Genomic DNA, 19,776 nt, shown 5'->3' with positions numbered 1-19,776 from the left:
ACAGTAAGGGACTGTAAAAAAAAGTATTGGGGGAGACGGGATGTCATTAAAAACTATAACAAATAAACATTTTCCCGTGACCCTGCCCTTTGCTTTACCCTCCCTGCGCGACTTCTGTTCTAACTCGCCCTGGTCAACTGTAAGTGCTGTTATTTTGTGAAGTGGAAACATCTAGGAGCAAAAACGTCTCAGCCACAAGGTGGTAGGCCACACAAGCTCACAGAACGGGACCGCAGAGTGCTGAAGCACGTAGCGTGTAAAAAACATTTGTCCTTGGTTGCAACACTCACTACCAAGTTCCAAACTACCTCTGGAAGCAACGTGAGCACAATAACTGTTTGTCGGGTTTCCATGGCTGAGCAGCAGCACATAATTCTAATATCACCATGCGCAATGCCAAGCGTTGACTGAAGTGGTGTAAAGCTCGGCGTGGAAACGCATTCTCTGGAGTGATGAATCAAGCTTCATCATCTGGCAGTCCAACGGACGAATCTGGGTTTAGCATATGCCAGGAGAATGCTAAATGACCCAATGCATAGTGCCAACTGTAAAGTTTGGTGGAGGAGGAATAATGGTCTGGGGCTGTTTATCATGGTTCGGGCTAGGCCTCTTAGTTGCATTGAAGGGAAATCGTAAAGCTACAGCATACAATGACAATCTAGACGATTCTGTTCAACTTTGTGGCAACAGTTTGGGGAAGGCCCTTTCCTGCTTCAGTATGACAATGCCCCCGTGCACAAATCTGTTAATGCAGTATGCGAATTGGAGTGTGTCCATGGTGTCTGGGATGACGGTGTTGATGTGAGCTATGACCAGCCCTTGAAAGCATTTCATGACTACAAATGTGAGTGCTACAGGGCGATAGTGTTGATGGAATTTATATGAATGACTAGAATAGTCCACCCTCAACCCAGAAGCCGTCTAATCGTATGAAAATGAAATTGATTAGAATTATGTATGATCATAGTCTGTACAATATGTCTATAAACCTTATTTGAATAACAGACAGACTGTCTGAGCAAGATTCAGTGCCGACCTTGGCTGGGGACACTGAGAGTACTTTCCAGCGTCTCCCTATCAACACTGAAGGGTTAATATATTGTGTAGAGTAACATTTACATAAATTCATCATCAAAGATACTTTTATTAATTTCTTCATGTAATTTCTCTCTTTCCAAGCCCTTTGAATTGTACGTTTATCATATCCACATAAAGTTTGCTTTTACTTCTTCTTTGAATGGTAGCCCATTGAGTAGTAACTATGGAAAGTAACAAGTTATGCAACATATCAAACGTGTCATTTCCTGCAGCCAAAGATGTCTTGAGCAGTTATTGCCCCATTAAACTGGAACTCGCTGTAAAAATAGACTTGAAACTATATCATTACATTTGTGGATTTAAATCTCTGTATGAATTTCAGTTGGCTGTATTCCTTTAAAATTAAAATTAAAAATTAAAAGAGAAATAAAGAGAAATATTGCAAGGGGCTTTCTGTGTAATTTACAGGTCACTGGGTTAATTGTCTGCATGTATTTCATCTGGAATCATAGGATGTTGCCTTCCTTGTGAAGCTTGATATATTTCACTAGTAAATATGATTAAAAAGAAAATCTGAAAATCATTTGATACTACAGATGAAGGCTAGCGCTTGTGGGTTGACACTTATTCAATGAAGGAAAATGCTGTGTCTCGCAAACAGCAGTGCCACTTCTTCTGAATGTCTGCAGTGACAGGCAGCTAGACAACAGACAGCACTTCAGGTGTCATTTATAAAGCCTGAATTGTGCATTGGATTTGAACAGATGACCATTGCGTGAATACTGGTAAGAGGTCGAAGACACTATTTCTGTTTGTACTATTTCTGTTATGGTAATTAATGTGACTGTCCCAATTTTGTAATGTGGAGAAGCATTTTAAAATGTATGTACATGTGTCCCCACGTGTTGATATTTTGGGATGAGTTGGATTTGGGAACACATTTCAGATATTGATAGCATCTAATTAAAATCGATTGTAGATATTGTCAAGTTCAACCAGGCTACATTTTCTTTAGTGGGTCAGGTGTAGTAGGCTACATCTACATTTTCTTTAGTGGGTCAGGTGTAGGTTACATCTACATTTTCTTTAGTGGGTCAGGTGTAGGCTACATCTACATTTTCTTTAGTGGGTCAGGTGTAGGCTACATCTACATTTTCTTTAGTGGGTCAGGTGTAGGCTACATCTACATTTTCTTTAGTGGGTCAGGTGTAGGCTACATCTACATTTTCTTTAGTGGGTCAGGTGTAGGCTACATCTACATTTGCACAAATATCAACAATATCAACTTTACACTTCATTAATTTGTATTGGTCAGTATTTTCAATGGAAATGAATCTACACCCAAAATATGAACCTGTTTGACTTTATTATGCTTCATTTAGGTATTTATACTTACTCAGAATCAACACAGCTTCATTGGCTTCAGGGTATAATGAAATAATGTATTTTTTATTCTATATTTATGTGAGAAATATGTTCATGTTACTTTGATTCAAATCTCATTATGATACAAATGTTTGTAATGTAGCCAACATGTCCAATAAAAAGCAAGAACACTCACACTGTCTTGTGGAGAATAGGGTCAATGTTGTTTCAGTTCCCTACAATCAAAATCTGTGCGAATCATTCTATTAATGACAAATCAAAACTAAAATGTCAACATTTTGATGTGTTTAACTTTATTTAAAAGTTATTTTCACTGTTGGTTTTATGTTTTAAAATATGAAGACAATGTAATGAAGTGTGTCTGCTGCCTCTGTACTGAACGTGTATGTCTGTCTGTCTGTCCAGACAGTGTTTCATATCAGGTGAGCTCATCTGACCCTTTCTGATACAGAGAATCATGCACATCACAGGAGCTGAAAGACTCATCCTCATTGGTGGTCTGCTGCAAGGTGGGTCGCTGTGGGAAACGCTGGGTCTGATGAACTGCTTTCTTGCGTCTCCCATTGTACTTTACCATTTACGTTTGATAGGTTATCTGTAGCTCGGTTCCCATCCAATTGACGGGATGGGAATATTCAAGTAAATATTAAAAAATCTGCATAAAGAAAATATGAGTTGAAAATGCGATGGAAACACTATGAACTTTAGATTTTGATTTGGTACATAAAAATTTAAGCAAAAATGTACATTTTGTGTGCACTATGTCATCATGCACTGATTTTTATCCACAACAAGTCTATTTGGTGGAAACACACCACTGGTGGGAAAATGCAAATTTTTTCTTTATCGGATTTTAGAATATTCACATGAAAATCTGTCGCCGATTGGATGTAAACCTAGCTACTGCCATCATGATTTTTTGTTGTTATACGGTATGACTTTACTCGCATATAAACTGTGGATGGAAACATGATTAGTGTTCTGATCCTTATTAACAGCCCAGCGCAGTCAACACTCAGTTTTTCCTGTGTTTAGAATCATATTTATACAACAGCTGATGAAACTAACGCTGTAATAATGTGATCGGTGTTATTTCCCGAGAGTGGCTGGTTGAAATACAGGACCTTCTAATCAGCAGGTTGTGCATGGGTGGAGTTTTGTCTTGCCTAGTGACATCACCAGGGGGGTAAAGTTAATAGACAAATACAAAGAGCGTTTCAAACCTCTCTGCCAATAACTTAGTTTTAAGGTTACATATCCCTTCTCTGCTCAGGTGGATTGAGCCACACTGTGGTTAATGCACCATTATGTGCCCTTCCCCACTCCCAGACAGTCCTAGCACAATTCTTGCTTGAGAAATAAATAAATAAAAATTGCTTTATTGTTACCCAGAAATAATTTGATATTGAGATAAAAACGTTTGCGCTGGGCCTTTAAAAGGATAGTTCATACAATCCATGTCTACTAGCATTGCTACATCCCCCCAAAATGCTAGCCAGATTATTCTGCACATCGCTAAATAACTAGCCAACATATTCTTTTACGGTTTGTAGGAAAAAACAACACCCTAGTGAAGTTGAAAATGACCTAACACCCAGTCTAATTTTTGGTTGTGTGTATTTCAGGTGTTCTGTGCCTAGACTTTGCAGCTCTGATGCCTCAGAATATAAAGGCTCTGAGTGGATCTTGTGTGGCCATTCCCTGCTCATTTACACTGCGATCTGGATTTGAGTCGTTCCTCACAACTTCATGTAAAGGAATATGGAGGAAAGGATGGACAGGAGGAAACGTGTTTGATTCTAGTCTCACAGGAACAGGCTTTAACACCATTCAAGGGAATCTAACTGGGAACTTGCAGCAGAAGGAATGCACCACAATCCTGAATGACTTATCTTTTTTCAATGACTACTTTTCATTCAGAATTGAATGTGACAATGCTCTGAGTTATAGTTTTCCAGAACGTGTCACAATTTACGTAAAAGGTAGAGTATCATTAGAATATGCTAGTTTTGTGTTGTGTGTGTAGTGTTCATTTAAGTTGCAGGTTTGAACTGGCTATATTTAATGCACTGCTCATGTTATAAAAGTTATTTTTTTTATTCCATCAGAAAATCCATCCAAACCCACTCTAAGTCCAGAAACAGTAAATGTGATGGAGGGGACCACAGTGAATTTGATCTGCTCTGCTGCAGCCCCCTGTCCCTCACTCCCTCCAACTCTGACATGGACCCCCACATTGACTGACAGTGTGGAGGATTTGCAGGAGACTCCGAATCGAGTCATAACTTCTCTCCTGAACTTTACCGCTTCACATGTCCACCATGGAGAGAATATCTCCTGCACTGCGCTGTACAAACGACAAGCTGGCAAGAGTGATAAATCATCCAAAACATATCTGACAGTCACTGTTCTTTGTAAGTTGATTCATGCATGGTAAGTTTGATTCATGTATGGTAAGTTAATTATTTCTATAGAATTTGACAACTTTCTGTGCACTCTCCCTCAGACTCTCCCAAGAACACCTCAGTGTCAGTCAGTCCCTCTGGTTCAGTGGCAGAGGGCAGCTCTGTGACTCTGACTTGCAGCAGCAATGCTAACCCAGCAGTGGGGCGCTACAACTGGTACAGAGTTATTGGAGAGCAGGTTTCAACAGTGGGGGCTAGCAGAATGCTAACTGTCCAGTTACCAGCAGACAACAGTTATTTCTACTGTGAAGCCATCAATGACCATGGAACCGAGAACTCATCTGCCATTCAACTAGATGGAATGTGTATGTACACAATGAAACCAAATATGAACAATAGTTTCAACTACAGACAGTATCATAACACACACTATATTGACTCTTGACATACAATATCTATTGTTTCTTTTCCCCAGCCCCTCCCAAGAACACCTCTGTGTCAGTCCTTACATCTGGTTCAGTAGGAGGGGTCAGCTCTTTGACTCTGACTTGCAGCAGCAATGCCAACCCACCAGTGAAGACCTACACCTGGTACAGAGTCAATGAGAGCAAGAGGGTCCCAATGGAGTCTAGATCTCCGTTTCTGGTTCTGCAGGATATCAGTGAGAGTGGACTGTTCTCCTGTGAAGCGCAAAATAGCTATGGCAAAGACAGGTCCAACATCTTTCTGTATTTTCACCATTGCCCCTCCACAACTACAGGTAGGCCTACTGCTGTAACAATGAAATTGTACTTAATTTCCATCATAGATTAAACAGATTGTTGTGTATAATTAAACAATTCAATTAATGAAGATGAAATTAATGTTACTTTAAGCAATTCTACAATTTAACGATTATGCTATTACCTGTATAAATTCATTACAAAGACTATTGGTAAACATTCAAAAAGTATAGAGAAAGTGGACTTGGCAACTAACAAAGTAACTCAAACATGTCTTGTAGCAGTAACATCAGTTCCATCCATAATCTGTGGAGTGGTCATTGTCCTGTGGATTCTAACAGTCATCTTCGGAGTCTATAAATATATCAGGTAAAATGGATTTACTGTAATTGCTAAGCAAGTAGAATCTTGTATTTCATTATTTCATGGACATTCTTCAGAAATAGTCTTTTATATAATCTTGGTTAACCCAGAACTAAAATCTAGCGTAATTTGGTCATTGGTAGTCTGTCAATGAGAGATTAATATATCCATATGGTAATATTTCACTTTCAATATTTCCGTTCTAATCTTTGTCTTCATCTCTATTCACTATCAGATTATCCAGAGGACTGAAGGTATGTCGGTAGCACTTTATCTCACAGTACAGAAAATACTTTGGAATTACCTAGAAATCACATAATAATACTTGGTCATTTCTTTTTGTTTGTACAAATTATGAAGACAGTACTAGGTAACTTATTGTAATTACCTGGAAATAACATGGTAATCGTCTTGTGTCTTCTTTTTATTGTGCTTTTGCTAATAAATACTGTATTATGTGTGAGGCACTTACTGTGTGACATGTCCCCATGTCTGCCAACAGGCAGTAGGTGACACATACGCCACACTACAGATCTCAAACGTGACCTCTACTTATGAGGTCATACAGGTGAGAGCACTCTTTAGGCTAGTACTAGTGATTTGCATGTCCAAAAAAGTCCCTGCAGTTTTATCACTTTTGGAATTGTGTATACAAGTAGCATTTATTTGACCACACATAACATGTATGTGTGTGTGTATGTGTGTGTGTGCGCACGTCTGTGTGTGTGTTTGTGTGTGTGTGTGTGTGTGAACGTGCATGTGTTTGTGATGTGTGTGTGTGTGTGTGTGTGTGTCAGAGGAAAGAGTGTGGCAGCAGAGAAGCACAGAGAGAGACCAGTAGTAGTGATATGTGAACACTGCAGAGGGGACAGCGGCAGTAACACCATGAGGGTAACTCTGGATTCACGGTTTCGGCTCTACCTGAGAGACGTGAATACAGGGAACGTGGTAATAGACCTCATCAGAATCGTTTTAATCTATCAGATACATGAAAATAACAAGCTTAAATCAAGCTTTTCACTTTGTCATCTCCAAATATTTTGGTTTTACCATCCATTTCCACCCTTTATGTCTCTTTCAGTTCTTCTGTATTTCAGATTTTATTGCACATTTGTATATTCATTTTGTAATCATATCACATGTATTCATTTCTTGATGATTATTAGGATGATGATGGTTAATTGGTTAAATGTACTAGATAGTTCTTCACTTGTGGTCCTATGCAGCTCAGTTGGTACAGCATGGCACCAGGATAGTGGGTTTGGTTCCCGGGACAAAACGTATGTAAAATGTATGCACACATGACAGTAAGGGACTGTAAAAAATTATTGGGGGAGACGGGATGTCATTAAAAACCAAAGAAATATTTTCACGTGACCCTGCCCTTTGCTTTACCCTCCCCGCATGACTTCTGTTCTAACTCGCCCTGGTCAACTGTAAGTGCTGTTATTTTGTGAAGTGGAAACATCTAGGAGCAACAACGGCTCATCCACAAGGTGGTAGGCCACACAAGCTCACAGAACGGGACCGCAGAGTGCTGAAGCACGTAGCGTGTATAAAGTGTTTGTCCTTGGTTGCAACACTCACTACCAAGTTCCAAACTACCTCTGGAAGCAACGTGAGCACAATAACTGTTTGTCGGGTTTCCATGGCTGAGCAGCAGCACACAATTCTAATATCACCATGCGCAATGCCAAGCGTTGACTGAAGTGGTGTAAAGCTCGGCGTGGAAACGCATTCTCTGGAGTGATGAATCAAGCTTCATCATCTGGCAGTCCAACGGACGAATCTGGGTTTAGCATATGCCAGGAGAATGCTAAAAGACCCAATGCATAGTGCGAACTGTAAAGTTTGGTGGAGGAGGAATAATGGTCTGGGGCTGTTTATCATGGTTCGGGCTAGGCCTCTTAGTTGCATTGAAGGGAAATCGTAAAGCTACAGCATACAATGACAATCTAGACGATTCTGTTCAACTTTGTGGCAACAGTTTGGGGAAGGCCCTTTCCTGCTTCAGTATGACAATGCCCCCGTGCACAAATCTGTTAATGCAGTATGCGAATTGGAGTGTGTCAATGGTGTCTGGGATGACGGTGTTGATGTGAGCTATGACCAGCCCTTGAAAGCATTTCATGACTACAAATGTGAGTGCTACAGGGCGATAGTGTTGATGGAATTTATATGAATGACTAGAATAGTCCACCCTCAACCCAGAAGCCGTCTAATCGTATGAAAATGAAATTGATTAGAATTATGTATGATCATAGTCTGTACAATATGTCTATAAACCTTATTTGAATAACAGACAGACTGTCTGAGCAAGATTCAGTGCCGACCTTGGCTGGGGACACTGAGAGTACTTTCCAGCGTCTCCCTATCAACACTGAAGGGTTAATATATTGTGTAGAGTAACATTTACATAAATTCATCATCAAAGATACTTTTATTAATTTCTTCATGTAATTTCTCTCTTTCCAAGCCCTTTGAATTGTACGTTTATGATATCCACATAAAGTTTGCTTTTACTTCTTCTTTGAATGGTAGCCCATTGAGTAGTAACTATGGAAAGTAACAAGTTATGCAACATATCAAACGTGTCATTTCCTTCAGCCACAGATGTCTTGAGCAGTTATTGCCCCATTAAACTGGAACTCGCTGTAAAAATAGACTTGAAACTATATCATTACATTTGTGGATTTAAATCTCTGTATGAATTTCAGTTGGCTGTATTCCTTTAAAATTACAATTAAAAATAAAAAGAGAAATAAAGAGAAATATTGCAAGGGGCTTTCTGTGTAATTTACAGGTCACTGCATGTATTTCATCTGGAATCATAGGATGTTGCCTTCCTTGTGAAGCTTGATATATTTCACTAGTAAATATGATTAAAAAGAAAATCTGAAAATCATTTGATACTACAGATGAAGGCTAGCGCTTGTGGGTTGACACTTATTCAATGAAGGAAAATTCTGTGTCTCGCAAACAGCAGTGCCACTTCTTCTGAATGTCTGCAGTGACAGGCAGCTAGACAACAGACAGCACTTCAGGTGTCATTTATAAAGCCTGAATTGTGCATTGGATTTGAACAGATGACCATTGCGTGAATACTGGTAAGAGGTCAAAGACACTATTTCTGTTTGTACTATTTCTGTTATGGTAATTCATGTGACTGTCCCAATTTTGTAATGTGGAGAAGCATTTTAAAGTTTATGTACATGTGTCCCCACGTGTTGATATTTTGGGATGAGTTGGATTTGGGAACACATTTCAGATATTGATAGCATCTATTTAAAATCGATTGTAGATATTGTCAAGTTCAACTAGGCTACATTTTCTTTAGTGGGTCAGGTGTAGGCTACATCTACATTTTCTTTAGTGGGTCAGGTGTAGGCTACATCTACATTTTCTTTAGTGGGTCAGGTGTAGGCTACATCTACATTTTCTTTAGTGGGTCAGGTGTAGGCTACATCTACATTTTCTTTAGTGGGTCAGGTGTAGGCTACATCTACATTTTCTTTAGTGGGTCAGGTGTAGGCTACATCTACATTTTCTTTAGTGGGTCAGGTGTAGGCTACATCTACATTTTCTTTAGTGGGTCAGGTGTAGGCTGCATCTACATTTGCACAAATATCAACCTAATCAGCTCACAGCTCTTTACACATCATTAATTTGTATTGGTCGGTATTTTCAATGGAAATGAATCTACACCCAAAATATGAACCTGTTTGACTTTATTATGCTCAATTTAGGTATTTATACTTACTCAGAATCAACACAGCTTCATTGGCTTCAGGGTATAATGAAATAATGTATTTTTTATTCTATATTTATGTGAGAAATATGTTCATGTTACTATGATTCAAATCTCATTATGATACAAATGTTTGTAATGTAGCCAACATGTCCAATAAAAAGCAAGAAAACTCACACTGTCTTGTGGAGAATAGGGTCAATGTTGTTTCAGTTCCCTACAATCAAAATCTGTGTGAATCATTCCATTAATGACAAATCAAAACTAAAATGTCAACATTTTGATGTGTTTAACTTTAATTAAAAGTTATTTTCACTGTTGGTTTTATGTTTTAAAATATGAAGACAATGTAATGAAGTGTGTCTGCTGCCTCTGTACTGAACGTGTATGTCTGTCTGTCTGTCCAGACAGTGTTTCATATCAGGTGAGCTCATCTGACCCTTTCTGATACAGAGAATCATGCACATCACAGGAGCTGAAAGACTCATCCTCATTGGTGGTCTGCTGCAAGGTGGGTCGCTGTGGGAAACGCTGGGTCTGATGAACTGCTTTCTTGCGTCTCCCATTGTACTTTACCATTTACGTTTGATAGGTTATCTGTAGCTCGGTTCCCATCCAATTGACGGGATGGGAATATTCAAGTAAATATTAAAAAATCTGCATAAAGAAAATATGAGTTGAAAATGCGATGGAAACACTATGAACTTTAGATTTTGATTTGGTACATAAAAATTTAAGCAAAAATGTACATTTTGTGTGCACTATGTCATCATGCACTGATTTTTATCCACAACAAGTCTATTTGGTGGAAACACACCACTGGTGGGAAAATGCACATTTTTTCTTTATCGGATTTTAGAATATTCACATGAAAATCTGTCGCCGATTGGATGTAAACCTAGCTACTGCCATCATGATTTTTTGTTGTTATACGGTATGACTTTACTCGCATATAAACTGTGGATGGAAACATGATTAGTGTTCTGATCCTTATTAACAGCCCAGCGCAGTCAACACTCAGTTTTTCCTGTGTTTAGAATCATATTTATACAACAGCTGATGAAACTAACGCTGTAATAATGTGATCGGTGTTATTTCCCGAGAGTGGCTGGTTGAAATACAGGACCTTCTAATCAGCAGGTTGTGCATGGGTGGAGTTTTGTCTTGCCTAGTGACATCACCAGGGGGGTAAAGTTAATAGACAAATACAAAGAGCGTTTCAAACCTCTCTGCCAATAACTTAGTTTTAAGGTTACATATCCCTTCTCTGCTCAGGTGGATTGAGCCACACTGTGGTTAATGCACCATTATGTGCCCTTCCCCACTCCCAGACAGTCCTAGCACAATTCTTGCTTGAGAAATAAATAAATAAAAATTGCTTTATTGTTACCCAGAAATAATTTGATATTGAGATAAAAACGTTTGCGCTGGGCCTTTAAAAGGATAGTTCATACAATCCATGTCTACTAGCATTGCTACATCCCCCCAAAATGCTAGCCAGATTATTCTGCACATCGCTAAATAACTAGCCAACATATTCTTTTACGGTTTGTAGGAAAAAACAACACCCTAGTGAAGTTGAAAATGACCTAACACCCAGTCTAATTTTTGGTTGTGTGTATTTCAGGTGTTCTGTGCCTAGACTTTGCAGCTCTGATGCCTCAGAATATAAAGGCTCTGAGTGGATCTTGTGTGGCAATTCCCTGCTCATTTACACTGCGATCTGGATTTGAGTCGTTCCTCACAACTTCATGTAAAGGAATATGGAGGAAAGGATGGACAGGAGGAAACGTGTTTGATTCTAGTCTCACAGGAACAGGCTTTAACACCATTCAAGGGAATCTAACTGGGAACTTGCAGCAGAAGGAATGCACCACAATCCTGAATGACTTATCTTTTTTCAATGACTACTTTTCATTCAGAATTGAATGTGACAATGCTCTGAGTTATAGTTTTCCAGAACGTGTCACAATTTACGTAAAAGGTAGAGTATCATTAGAATATGCTAGTTTTGTGTTGTGTGTGTAGTGTTCATTTAAGTTGCAGGTTTGAACTGGCTATATTTAATGCACTGCTCATGTTATAAAAGTTATTTTTTTTATTCCATCAGAAAATCCATCCAAACCCACTCTAAGTCCAGAAACAGTAAATGTGATGGAGGGGACCACAGTGAATTTGATCTGCTCTGCTGCAGCCCCCTGTCCCTCACTCCCTCCAACTCTGACATGGACCCCCACATTGAGTGACAGTGTGGAGGATTTGCAGGAGACTCCGAATCGAGTCATAACTTCTCTCCTGAACTTTACCGCTTCACATGTCCACCATGGAGAGAATATCTCCTGCACTGCGCTGTACAAACGACAAGCTGGCAAGAGTGATAAATCATCCAACACTTATCTGACAGTCGCTGTTCTTTGTAAGTTGATTCATGCATGGTAAGTTTGATTCATGTATGGTAAGTTAATTATTTCTATAGAATTTGACAACTGTCTGTGCACTCTCCCTCAGACTCTCCCAAGAACACCTCAGTGTCAGTCAGTCCCTCTGGTTCAGTGGCAGAGGGCAGCTCTGTGACTCTGACTTGCAGCAGCAATGCCAACCCAGCAGTGAAGAACTACACCTGGTACAGAGTTGAGGGAAGTGAGAAGGACATTGTCGGGTCTGATAAGGACCTCAACATCTTCAATGTGACCAGGCTTTCAAATGAACAGTACAACTGTGAGGCTCAGAATGTCCATGGACTGCAGACCTCTGAAGCCATCAGTATCAATGTAACGTGTATGTACTGTATAGTATTTATTCTACTGATTATGAATCACAATCACTCATTAATCTGAATGAACTATTAAGAATAATCGTGTCCTCCCTGTCTGTTCGCTGTAGTTGCTTCAGAGATCCTGAACACCTCTCACTGCATCAGGATTTCAGATACATCTCAGATCAGATGTTTCTGTGATAGCTATGGAAACCCTGCTCCCACACTGGTGTGGCAACTGGCTGGAGAGCCTGTCAATCACTCCACAAACACCATCATCAGGGAGGAACCAATAGGCCGAGCAGGCCTGAGGAGCTCCCTCACCATCCACCAATCACAGGAAGAGGAAATACCGAGTCTGGTCTGCCTCAGCTCCAACTTTGATGTTTTTGACAGCTTCTCATTTGACTTAACATCAATGAAAACATATGAAGGTACAGGTAGGAGACATTTGTCCTGCTCTACACCAGAATTAGTTCCTAACAGTTCCCCGGTCCCACTAACCATTCAAGAGCTTGGTACAATAAGGTTCTATCTTTGTTTTTGTCCAAATGTAATTATTGACATAGCCTTGTTCTGTTTAATGTTCTCTACGTATATAGTAAAAAATACCTCTATTCATGTTCAAAAGAATACAAAATAAAAATGTCTGACACAATTCAAACCAATGACGGTTCGGAACTTTAAAGCCAATTATCTCAGAATCATCTTTTTGAAACAAGAACCTTATAGTCCCAAGCTCTCACATTGCCAAATAAGAAGGATTTTTAGTACTAAGAAGGAATTGTGGCGCTTGTTTTACACCTCATTTGTTTGCGCTATGTTGTGATTGCACAGGTTTCCATCTTCTCTCTCTGTTGATCGGGGCTGGTGTGGGGGCAGGAGTGATGATGCTCCTATGCATCCCACTGCTTCTCATCTGCAAGTAAGTGACTGACACAGGGGCTGGACTGGTATTTGACGCCATTATCTTAACATCTCTGTTGTTTTGCTCTCAGGCATAGGAGAGCCAGGCAGTCACCAAACAAAAGACAGAAGGACACAGCAGAGTTCATAGTGACTGATGAGGTAAGTAACTACACTGACATTCCGACATTGCACATGTGTATGTGCTTACAGTCTAACAATGTGGAAAGGCGTTGATATACATATCTCACAGAAGAGCGTGCATGAACACCCTATTACACATCCTAGATGGCGCACACATTTCAGCACTGGTATTTTTGTTGCAGTGAAAGATAAGAGGTAGCTTGGCTGTGAAAATGCAAAAATCAACCGTGTGCATGAAGAGGAACTCAAGTCAGTTTAGGCTGCGGTGGTACATTACTGTAATCAAGTCTTTTGCAACCATATTGTCTGGATCTCATGTTAAACAACAAGCTAACAACTAGCCCTTTCCTATCCAGTGGTTGACTTGCTCATATGATTGTTTTGCATTGTTTTGTGTGGACACCAGGAAGTTACAGCTAATAGGAGTCCACATAAAAAAACTTGGCCAATAAACATATAAACCCCTCTAATGTGATGCTTACCCCTCAGTCCCTCTTTCAGGAGGAGGACAATGTCTATGCCAATAAAGCCATGCTGGACGAGGCCCTCTGGCCCAACAGGACAGTGGACAGGGAAATTGACGACACAGACCTCCTCCACTACGTCAACTTGAACTTATCCAAACTCCAGGCCAAGGTGGCCGAGCGGGGGGAGGGGGAGGGAGAGATCAGGGGAGTCGCCTCCAAAACGACAGAGTACGCAGTGATCCGCCTGCACTCCACAGGTAGTATCGAGGGAGGGGCTGAGAAGAAGGAGGCCAATCCTGCTCTGGAGCAGGGGGATCACGCTGAAGACCATGGAGCTAAAGTCTTGGAAGAATCCCAGGCAGGGCACGAGAGTGACGGGGAAGAAGAAGTTGCAAAGGATTCTGCGCTGCCTGAGCTACAGGGCGTGACTAATTCTGCCCTCAGTGTCCAGGAGTCTCCAGAGGCCCCACTGGGAGAATCTGAGCAGCACACCACAGCAGAAACCGCTGTGGATGAGGTGACACTGCTTTCTGAGCCGAAAGATTCCTCTAATGGTGAAGAGGAGGAAATGTATGGGAACATATGTCGTGGTCAGGTCATATCTGAAGCAAATTATGGATAACCTGAGTTAGATAGGAGGAAGAGTAGGAGAGTGCACAGTAAGCTGCTGTATAGAGGGAGGAAAGCTTAAATCAAAATCAAATCAAATCAAATCAAACTTTATTTGTCACATACACATGGTTAGCAGATGTTAATGCGAGTGTAGCGAAATGCTTGTGCTTCTAGTTCCGACAATACAGTAATAACCAACGAGTAATCTAACCTAACAATTCCACACCTACTACCTTATACACACAAGTGTAAAGGGATAAAGAATATGTACATAAAGATATATGAATGAGTGATGGTACAGAACGGCATAGGCAAGATGCAATAGATGGTATAGAGTACAGTATATACATATGAGATGAGTAATGTAGGGTATATAAACATAAAGTGGCATAGTTTAAAGTTGCTAGTGATACATGTATTACATAAAGATGGCAAGATGCAGTAGATGATATAGAGTACAGTATATACATATGAGATGAGTAATGTAGGGTATGTAAACATTATATTAAGTGGCATTGTTTAAAGTGGCTAGTGATATATTTTTACATATAATTTAGCCCAAACAACTACCTCTTTACCTACTGTATTCATTTATTTATTTTGCTCCTTTGCACCCCATTATTTCTATCTCTACTTTGCACTTCCTTCCACTGCAAACCAACCATTCCAGTGTTTTTTTATTTTATTAATTTTTTTATTAACTTGCTATATTGTATTTACTTCGCCACCATGGCCTTTTTTATATTTTTATTTATTTATATATATATTTTGTTTGCCTTTCACCTCCCTTACCTCACTTGCTCACATTGTATATAGACTTATTTTTCACTGTATTATTGACTGTATGTTTGTTTTACTCCATGTGTAACCATGTGTTGTTGTATGTGTCGAACTGCTTTGCTTTATCTTGGCCAGGTCGCAATTGTAAATGAGAACGTGTTCTCAATTTGCCTACCTGGTTAAATAAAGGTGAAATAAATAAAATAAATAAACATAAATTTCCATCAATTCCCATTATTAAAGTGGCTGGAGTTGAGTCGGTATGTTGGCAGCAGCCACTAAATGTTAGTGGTGGCTGTTTAACAGTCTGATAGCCTTGAGATAGAAGCTGTCTCTCGGCCCCTGCTTTGATGCACCTGTACTGACCTCGCCTTCTGGATGATAGCGGGGTGAACAGGCAGTGGCTCGGGTGGTTGTTGTCCTTGATGATCTTTATGGCCTTCCTGTGACATCGGGTGGTGTAGGTGTCCTGGAGGGCAGGTAGTTTGGCCCCGGTGATGCGTTGTGCAGACATCACTACCCTCTGGAGAGCCTTACGGTTGTGGGCGGAGCAGTTGCCGTACCAGGCGGTGATACAGCCCGACAGGATACTCTCGATTGTGCATCTGTAGTAGTTTGTGAGTGCTTTTGGTGACAAGCCAAATTTCTTCAGCCTCCTGAGGTTGAAGAGGTGCTGCTGTGCCTTCTTCACAACACTGTCTGTGTGGGTGGACCAATTCAGTTTGTCCGTGATCTGTACGCCGAGGAACTTAAAACTTACTACCCTCTCCACTACTGTCCCGTCGATGTGGATAGGGGGGTGCTCCCTCTGCTATTTCCTGAAGTCCACAATCATCTCCTTTGTTTTGTTGACGTTGAGTGTGAGGTTATTTTCCTGACACCACACTCCGAGGTCCCTCACCTCCTCCCTGTAGGCCGTCTCGTCGTTGTTGGTAATCAAGCCTACCACTGTAGTGTCGTCCGCAAACTTGATGATTGAGTTGGAGGCGTGCATGGCCACGCAGTCGAGGGTGAACAGGGAGTACAGGAGAGGGCTCAGAACGCACCCTTGTGGGGCCCCAGTGTTGAGGATCAGCGGGGTGGAGATGTTGTTACCTACCCTCACCACCTGGGGGCGGCCCGTCAGGAAGTCCAGTACCCAGTTGCACAGGGCGGGGTCGAGGGTTGATGACGAGTTTGGAGGGTACTATGGTGTTAAATGCTGAGCTGTAGTCGATGAACAGCATTCTCACATAGGTATTCCTCTTGTCCAGATGGGTTAGGGCAGTGTGCAGTGTGGTTGCGATTGCGTCGTCTGTGGACCTATTGGGTCGGTAAGCAAATTGGAGTGGGTCTAGGGTGTCAGGTGGGGTGGAGGTGATATGGTCCTTGACTAGTCTCTCAAAGCACTTCATGATGATGGAAGTGAGTGCTGTGGGGCGGTAGTCGTTTAGCTCAGTTACCTTAGCTTTCTTGGGAACAGGAACAATGGTGGCCCTCTTGAAGCATGTGGGAACAGCAGACTGGGATAAGGATTGATTGAATATGTCCGTAAACACACCAGCCAGCTGGTCTGCGCATGCTCTGAGGACGCGGCTGGGAATGCCGTCTGGGCCTGCAGCCTTGCGAGGGTTAACACGTTTAAATGTTTTACTCACCTCGGCTGCAGTGAAGGAGAGCCCGCAGGTTTTGGTAGGGGGCCGTGTCAGTGGCACTGTATTGTCCTCAAAGCGGGCAAAAAAGTTGTTTAGCCTGTCTGGGAGCAAGACATCCTGGTCCGCGACGGGGCTGGTTTTCTTTTTGTAATCCGTGATTGACTGTAGACCCTGCCACATACCTCTTGTGTCTGAGCTGTTGAATTGCGACTCTACTTTGTCTCTATACTGGCACTTAGCTTGTTTGATTACCTTGCGGAGGGAATAGCTACACTGTTTGTATTCGGTCATGTTTCCGGTCACCTTGCCCTGGTTAAAAGCAGTGTTTCGCGCTTTCAGTTTCGTGCGAATGCTGCCATCAATCCACGGTTTCTGGTTTGGGAATGTTTTAATCTTTGCTGTGGGTATTACATCGCTGATGCACTTTCTAATGAATTCGCTCACCGAATCAGCGTATTTGTCAATGTTGTTGTTGGACGCAATGCGGAACATATCCCAATCCACGTGATCGAAGCAGTCTTGAAGCGTGGAATCAGATTGGTCGGACCAGCGTTGAACAGACCTGAGCGCGGGAACTTCTTGTTTTAGTTTCTGTTTGTAGGCCGGAAGCAACAAAATGGAGTCGTGGCAGCTTTTCCGAAAGGAGGGCGGGGGGGGGGGGGGGGGGGGGGGCACAAGTTAGAATAACAATGATCTAGGGTTTTACCAGCCCTGGTAGCACAATCAATATGCTGATAGAATTTTCAGATTAGCCTTGTTAAAATCCCCAACTACGATGAATGCAGCCTCAGGGTGTGTGGTTTCCAGTTTACATAGAGTCAGATAAAGTTCGTTCAGGGCCATCGATGTGTCTGCTTGGGGGGGAATATATAAAGAACGTTACAGAACGTTACAGTCTCTGATGTCTCTCTGGAATGCTACCCTTGCTCGAATTTCATCAACCTTGTTGTCAAGAGACTGGACATTGGCGAGTAGTATGCTAGGGAGTGGAGCGCGGTGTGCCCTTCTCCGGAGCCTGACCAGAAGACCGCTTCGTTTGCCCCTTTTACGGCGTCGTTGTTAAGGGTCGCCGGCTGGGATCTAATCCATTGTACTGGGTGGAAGGCAAAACACAGGTCCGCTTCGGGAGAGTCATATTCCTGGTCGTAATGATAGTGGGTTGACGTTGCTCTTATATTCAGTAGTTCCTCCAGACTGTATGTAATGAAACCTAAGATTACCTGGGGTACCAATGTAAGAAATAACACGTAAAAAAACAAAATACTGCATAGTTTCCTAGGAACGCGAAGCGAGGCGGCCATCTTTGTCGGCGCCGGAAGTAGAAGCAGATAAATGCAGATAAGGTTGTGAAAAATCACCCATAATGCACTGCAGAGACATCCTCGTCACCTTCCAAACTAGAACCAATATGTCCACCTTTTTTTTAACACCAGTTATTCTACAGTGTCTGTTCATCAGTTGGATTTTCATCTCTATATATACAATATATACAAAAGTCTGTGGACACACCTTCAAATTAGTGGATTCGGCTATTTCGGCTTAAAATTAAATCCAATAAGGAAATACATTATATTTTGTCCTGCTGATCTACACAACCAACTCCACATTTTCAAAGTGAAAGAACAATTATATATATTTTTTTCCAATTGAATAAAACAAAAAACAAAGATGTCTTGATTGTGTATGTCTTCACACCCTAGAGGTAATACTTGGTGGAAGCACCTTTGGCCGCCATTATAGCTGTGAATCATTTTGAATAAGATTCTACTAACTTTGCACAACTCTTAGGCTAACACATACCCATTGTTTTTGTCCAAATAGCTCAAGCTCAGTAAATTTGGTTTGGGAGTCATTGATGGACAGCAATATTCAAACATTCTCTAATTGTCAAGCAGATTTAAGTCAGCACAAGCCACAATACTTGAAAATACAGAGGGTTTCACTCTGTGTTGTGTAGTTCTGGATTTGGCCTGTGGTTTTTAATTTAGGCCAGAAAAATGTATTTGCCGTGTTGTCTTGCAGTATTACTTAACAGCCTTGTTGCAAACAGAATGGATGATTTGAAGGTGATTTTTTTTAACACAGGCTTCCTCCTTTTCACTTTTCTATACAGGCTAGTAATGTGGAGTGAATGCAATGTTGTTGATCCTCCTGTTTGTGGTGGAAACATTGTGTTATTGGTGTGCTTGACCTCGGCAGGGATTGGAGAGTTTGTCAGGATCATAATAAATATGAAAGGAGCAAAGCCCAGATAAACAGTTAGAAACCCTCAGTCTTCTGAATACCAAACACTGGGATAGAGTTGTAGTTTTCAGCGAGTCAATTGCACACATTTTAATCTCAAAGACACACAAGAATGGCTTTCCAATAGCTGTTGACTGCTTCTGAATGGTCCAGTGTGGTTCAGTCCTGACTTAAATCTGCATGAAAATTTGAGACAAGGGGCTGGATTCAATCCGTATCGCTGTAGTCAAATCCAATGAAAATCAAATCAAGAAGCTGATTTTCAAGGTTTGAATATTGCTGTCCATCAATGACTCCCAACCAAATTTACTGGGCTTGAGCAATTTTGACAAAAACAATGTGTATATGTTGCCCTATGAGGTGTTCAAAGTTGGTAGAATCTAAATCAAAATGATTCACAGCTCTAATGACTGCCAAAGGTGCTTCCACCAAGTATTTACTCTGGGGTGTGAAGACATACGTAATTAAGACAGCTCCGTTTAATTTTTTTATTTATTAATTTGGAAAATGTTCTGTATTTTTTCTTTCACTTTTAAAATGTAGAGTAAGTTGGGTACATCAGTAGGAAAACT

General features: G+C 41.0%; 1 protein-coding gene across 1 annotated transcript; it reads left to right on the top strand.

Annotated features, from left to right (window-relative positions):
* The first annotated feature begins 381 nt into the window (after positions 1 to 381).
* On the top strand, positions 382 to 15,544 carry LOC139564105 (sialoadhesin-like). The gene is made up of 17 exons (XM_071383304.1): positions 382 to 1,823; positions 2,830 to 2,933; positions 4,050 to 4,406; positions 4,533 to 4,838; positions 4,931 to 5,194; positions 5,305 to 5,589; positions 5,833 to 5,920; positions 6,150 to 6,168; positions 6,417 to 6,581; positions 10,116 to 10,173; positions 11,290 to 11,646; positions 11,773 to 12,078; positions 12,171 to 12,440; positions 12,546 to 12,857; positions 13,255 to 13,342; positions 13,416 to 13,485; positions 13,957 to 15,544. Exons 2-17 carry the CDS (start codon positions 2,882 to 2,884, stop codon positions 14,554 to 14,556), a joined length of 3,597 nt encoding a protein of 1,198 aa, XP_071239405.1. The 5' UTR covers positions 382 to 1,823; positions 2,830 to 2,881; the 3' UTR covers positions 14,557 to 15,544.
* Positions 15,545 to 19,776: the final 4,232 nt, after the last annotated feature.

Source organism: Salvelinus alpinus, chromosome 35 (assembly GCF_045679555.1).
Source record: "Salvelinus alpinus chromosome 35, SLU_Salpinus.1, whole genome shotgun sequence".
Classification (NCBI taxonomy): Eukaryota; Metazoa; Chordata; class Actinopteri; order Salmoniformes; family Salmonidae; genus Salvelinus; species Salvelinus alpinus.
Note: the sequence above shows the minus strand (reverse complement) of the source record. Positions and strands in the feature narration are given on the sequence as shown.